Source organism: Quercus suber, unplaced genomic scaffold (genome assembly GCF_002906115.3).
Source record: "Quercus suber isolate HL8 unplaced genomic scaffold, Cork oak 2.0 scaffold_406, whole genome shotgun sequence".
NCBI classification, from domain to species: domain Eukaryota; kingdom Viridiplantae; phylum Streptophyta; class Magnoliopsida; order Fagales; family Fagaceae; genus Quercus; species Quercus suber.
In genome coordinates, this window is record NW_027069857.1 from 71718 (window position 1) to 77717 (window position 6000).

The window sequence follows — 6000 nt, forward strand, 5'->3', positions numbered from 1 at the left end:
TGGTCTAGTTTTGATGTCGGACCTTCTTAGCACCTTTGATAGGTCATTTTAGTTATTAGTGTTAAGTCTTTTAGGTTGAGAAGCTGCTAGATCAGTTTTCAGTTTTAATTAGTTCTATTAGAATAAGGGCAATTTGGTAATTCTTAGAAATCTGGAATGGGCTGTCCTTGACCGTACCAAAGGCCCATGAGTCTTATTTTATGTTTACGTATTATTAATTCTTTTATTTAATTATTATTAGTATTCCTATTCATTCTAAGAATAGGTTATTTAGAGTCCAAGTCCTATTAGGAAAAGGATAACTATAGCCTCTATATAAAGGCTCTTTTGTAATCATGTTAGGGCAGAATATTGTGATTGATTAATAAAATTCAGCAGCTTATTTTAAGCTTTGTTTGTGTGATGCAAACTTCTCTAAGGTATGATGCCAAGGAACCGTGATGCTTAAGAAGACCTAGGTGTGATTCGCTAGTGTTTTATTTATGTCATTTTCTGTTTATCCCCTGTTTCAGCCCCAAAAAGCTGTCAACATTCATTCTTTTCTAACCTAAACTCTTAAACATCAATCCTTAGTCAAGAATTCATCAAGAAACCTTGAATAGTGTTGAACTTCTTAATAGTCCTGCGTCAAAGAATTTATGTTAAACTTTAAGATTCCTATGACTAAATATGTAGAAATCATGCCCCACCAGTCACATTTTAAGAAACTAGTTACAACCTCAACATATTTTTTTTTTGATAGGTAAGTTACAACCTCAACATAACTAAGAAATGGAATTTTTCTGCAACCATATCTATAACAGGCAAAAGTACAATAGATTAAACAAGTGGAGAAAAAGGTAGAGAACTCTTTCTGACCTTACAAATGCACTTCAAAATGTTCATAATGTTATCCCTATATGCAACGTTGTAAACTGGGAGGGCAAGTTTTATGTATCCAAAGTGCCCCGGACAACTATCAAATTTCCCATGGCATGTTGCACATGTGCCTTCCTTATTTGGGCCCTGAAATAAATAAAACGAAAACTTTTTAAACCTCTTGATACAAGAAAAATATAGGGAAAAGAATATAAGTAAAGCTACCATCAAAACACATTGAAAATGATTATCATAATATCTATGCATTGACTATCAATTTTACTATCCCCACCCAAAAAAAAAAAAAGGTTACTGAGATAGCAAATTTCTGACCTTACAAATGCACTTCAAAATGTTCATAATGTTATCCCTATATGCAACGTTGTAAACTGGGAGGGCAAGTTTTATGTATCCAAAGTGCCCCGGACAACTATCAAATTTCCCATGGCATGTTGCACATGTGCCTTCCTTATTTGGGCCCTGAAATAAATAAAACGAAAACTTTTTAAACCTCTTGATACAAGAAAAATATAGGGAAAAGAATATAAGTAAAGCTACCATCAAAACACATTGAAAATGATTATCATAATATCTATGCATTGACTATCAATTTTACTATCCCCACCCAAAAAAAAAAAAAGGTTACTGAGATAGCAACTTATGTGATAAAAGTCACATCAACAACATAATACACAATTTTATTCATTAATGTCTTTGTAAGGTTTACATAGTAAGATTTCTAGAACCCCTAATATCACACTTTACCCTAATTACTCTTTAATTAGTATCATATCAACTACGTCACCCTATAATGTAAATTTCATCAGAATAAATCAAAGGAAGAACAAGATTGAAGTTGGATCATAGTATAGGAGAAGACAAACAGTCCATTCATGTATTTTTAATTTCAGGAGCAGCCATCCTTCTTCGTTGGAAGAGAACAAGGATAAGGATGGATTGACGAAAATGAAGTCAAATTTCAGTACCTTTCCATTAGAATTAGGTTTTGCAAACCTTTCTTAAATATACATTATTTAGATTGGTCTACATACTACATATTAAAAAAAACTAAACCTCCCAACATTTTCTGGCTATTGATATTGCAGAATTCCAAACCTCCAACTTTTCTCAATTCCAACTCGTGCATACCACATGATCTCGATGCTAGATCCACATTGAATTCATCACTAAGCCGTACACTCGTGTTTCCACATCAAGAGTTTGGATCCCATCCAAGGCCGGTTTGGTTAGGCACCTTGGGAGATTAAAAGAGCGTTTTTTTTTTTTAACTCAAAACTCTGTTTTGCAACCACAACTCCTCATAACTTTTTAACAAACGCTCATTTTAAACACAAAACACAATTTTCCAACAACTTACAAACGCGCCCCTAATTGAGCAAAACAAATCAGAGGTTGAAACATTCATAAACACTAGAAAACTACAGTTCAGCGCCAAACACTAGAAAACACATCCACATAACGTTTTAACTTATTGATAATTCTATTGACCTAAAAACCAATAATTCAATGAATAAAACTGCAAAACTACACACACATATATACACACATGAATCATAGAGATTAGAGAGAGTACCATTCGTGGATCCAATAAGCCGCCTTCGATAGGAATTCTTGCTGCATCATAATACTGGCCTTTATATACTTGAACCTCAGCGATTCTACTGATCTCCGATTCGGATAACGTGCTGAAGTTCATGCTTTGTCTACAAAATTCACAGCAACATACATATCAATCAATAAAATTATAAATTAAAACCAAAAAAAAAAAAATGATGAAAGAGAATGAAATTGAAGCAACAGTGAGAGATTCTCACATCTTGCGGGGTCCAACATCTTCGATGTAGGGCTGCTTAGTGAAGACTATGTCTTGTGCTTGCGCTTGCGCTTGCACATTCATGTTTGATTCAAAACCGTTGAGAAGATCCACATAACGTTTTAACTTATTGATAATTCTATTGACCTAAAAACCAATAATTCAATGAATAAAATTGCAAAAGTACACACACATATATACACACATGAATCATAGAGATTAGAGAGAGTACCATTCGTGGATCCAATAAGCCGCCTTCGATAGGAATTCTTGCTGCATCATAATACTGGCCTTTATATACTTGAACCTCAGCGATTCTACTGATCTCCGATTCGGATAACGTGCTGAAGTTCATGCTTTGTCTACAAAATTCACAGCAACATACATATCAATCAATAAAATTATAAATTAAAACCAAAAAAAAAAAAAAAATGATGAAAGAGAATGAAATTGAAGCAACAGTGAGAGATTCTCACATCTTGCGGGGTCCAACATCTTCGATGTAGGGCTGCTTAGTGAAGACTATGTCTTGTGCTTGCGCTTGCGCTTGCACATTCATGTTTGATTCAAAACCGTTGAGAAGGGAAACGGCGTGTGGGGTTTGGGGTTTTAGGTTTTAGGCGCGAAAGTGCGAAACTGTCAGAGCGTGCTCTCTTTCTTGATTGCGAGATAGTTCAGTGGTTTTTTCTTTTCTTTTTTCTTTTTTTTTTTCAAATTCTAATGCCAAAATAATTTGCTTACGAGCCTGTGGCCCTGTGGGGTTGAAAGTTGAAACCTCACAGTCTTGCTTGGGCTATGTAACTTTTTGTAACCAAATGGGCTTAAAAACAAACAGCCTAGGTGCGCCAGGCCCATTCTGTACTACTATGTGCAAAAGCTCACCGTCACCGAGGAAACCGACCGGCACCGATCATTCCGAACCGCAGCTGAAACCGACCGACAGTACCGATGCCGGCAAGCGGAGGGAAAAGCGATTTCCGATGCCGGTGCGGTGCAAACGTCGGAGTAGAATGTCCGAAACCGAGGATGAGCCGAACCGAACCGATACGATACAAATTACAGAGATATAAATTTCAATTGAAGTAATACAGCATCGTTTCACTAGGATTTCTTAAAAAAAATTTAAAACAACGTCGTCGTTTCACTTGTTATTATTAAAATAAAAAAAAATAAAAAAAAAAAAGAGCAAAACAGCGTCGTTTTATGCTAGGTTTTCTGAGTTTTGCCTGCTACCTCACCAATCAAGCGACAAGCAGTTGCCGCTAGCCACTCAGCCCAATCTGCAGCAAGCAATTTGTAATCCCCTCTCCTCTCTCACCTTACGCCCTTAAGGCTTAAGTTCTTAAGAATCTCTCTCTGTATGTCTAATTTCAAACTAAGCTTTACACTATCACTTCAATTTAAAGTCCCACTCCCACATGCATCATGTATTCGTGTCTAGTTGTGCCAATTAAAATTTAAATAACATTTATGGCATTTTTTGTTTTTCGTGTTACACTGTTGGACTTTTTCTTTAAATAACTAAAGTTTTAATATGGCATCCATCGTTCTGGATAGTATAAAGTTTATAGTGTTATTATTATTATTTTTTTTTTTTTTTTTGTGTTACACTATTGGATTTTTTCTTTAAATAACTAAGGTTTTAATAGCATCCATAGTTCTGCCTAGTATAAAGTTTACAGTGTTACACTGCTTGCATCACACAGGGGATAATCAAAAGTCTCTAGTAGCTATTGTGTGATAGTAACTTCATAACTATAAATATTTGTGGAGGGTGGAGGGTAAAAGTCAGAATTCAAGTCTCTAATAGAGAGTTTTACATATATTTACGCTTAAATTAAAACAGAATAGAATTTCTATCTTGTATAATGAAAAAAATTAATTTATTATCACGTGACCTAACAGGTAAAATGAGATAATATTAAATTGAGAACAAACGTGGGTAGTGGGACTTGAAATCATCCTATGTATTATTAAAGAACGTGGGATTTAATTAGCTCTAATGATTGAATAAGGGATTTAAGGTTCAATCTTCACCTACACCAATAATGAATAGAGAATAATAAAAAATAAGGGCATGTTTGGTTTACTACTTAGTCGTATCTCAATTATCATATCTCTATTATCTCAAAACTCTAATTTATAACTCATATCCTAATTCTCAAATTTTCTTTTAACTCACTCTCATTGTGTTTGGCTCAAAACGTGGCTTTAGTTTTCAACATCTTTAATTCAAAATGATGGGATCCCACTAGTCTAATTGGTTCAGAACAACTACAAAACTCTTACCTTAAGAACCTGCAAACTCTTCTCTTTCCCACACTCCTAAGAAGAAATAAGGGAAGAAGCACAATTAGTGTTTCTTCTCGCCACAACAACCAAATCCACAGACCACAAATAGCAAACAAACCCACAACAACCCATATGAACTAAAGAAGAGGAAGCCGTTGAAACACATAAAAGCTTGTCAAGTATTCCGACCCAAAACCTAAAGATCGGTGTCCTTTCTCTATCCCCAGGCCGGCAGCCCTCTCTTTCCCTATAGTGGATTTCCTCAAGTGGGTTCTCTCTTCCTCCGCTCTCTCACGCCTCTTTCGTTTGAGAGTTTAGTGGGTTCCTATTTTTGGGGAAGGAATTTGTGGATTTATATGTGTGATTGAACACGGTTATAGGTAGACATGGCAAAACGGGCGGTCGGGTCGGGTTCGGGTCAATCGCGATTGCGAGTTGGGTCAGGTTGACCCGTATTTTTCACACGATTTTTTTTTTTTTTTTTTTTATAAAGAAAACAACATGTATCTGTTATTTGGAAAGTTATACAACAAATTACTTGATGTAAAATGCATTATTTTGAATTCACCACTTATATCAAGAATGACTCAGTTAACTTATTAATACTTATTCAACAATTTTAAAATTATACAAATCCTAACATTACTATCTAAACAAAATAACACAAAGATAAGTAAAACAAATACACAAGTTTTATTTCTACACAATATCAACATTCAAATATAAAACAAAATTACAAATGACTTATTGGATAACTCATTTATAAAGAATAAAAATATATAAGAAATTTACATCTTGAAAATTAATTTTATAATCTATTATCAGTTGTGGTTGACACTCTATTTCAATTTGAGATATACTTTAAAATTTGATTGCTTACTTATTTATACATGGTCTCTTTTATAATATCATTATTGTTAAGCAAACACACTCTAGGAAATATCATAATTTATTTTGAAAAGCGTTTATTTGGACATAAATTATTTAAAAATAGGTCTAAGTATCATAATTTATGG

General features: G+C 34.2%; 1 protein-coding gene across 1 annotated transcript in view; it reads right to left on the reverse strand.

Annotated features, from left to right (window-relative positions):
• LOC112028217 (DNA-directed RNA polymerase III subunit 1) overlaps positions 1–2795 on the reverse strand; it is a 40433-nt gene extending 37638 nt beyond the window's left edge. The window contains 3 exon segments of the mRNA XM_065761323.1: positions 1192–1338; positions 2453–2582; positions 2694–2795. Of these exon segments, the coding sequence (XP_065617395.1) occupies positions 1192–1338; positions 2453–2582; positions 2694–2776 (360 nt within the window). The 5' untranslated portion in view covers positions 2777–2795.
• Between the last annotated feature and the right edge of the window lie 3205 nt (positions 2796–6000).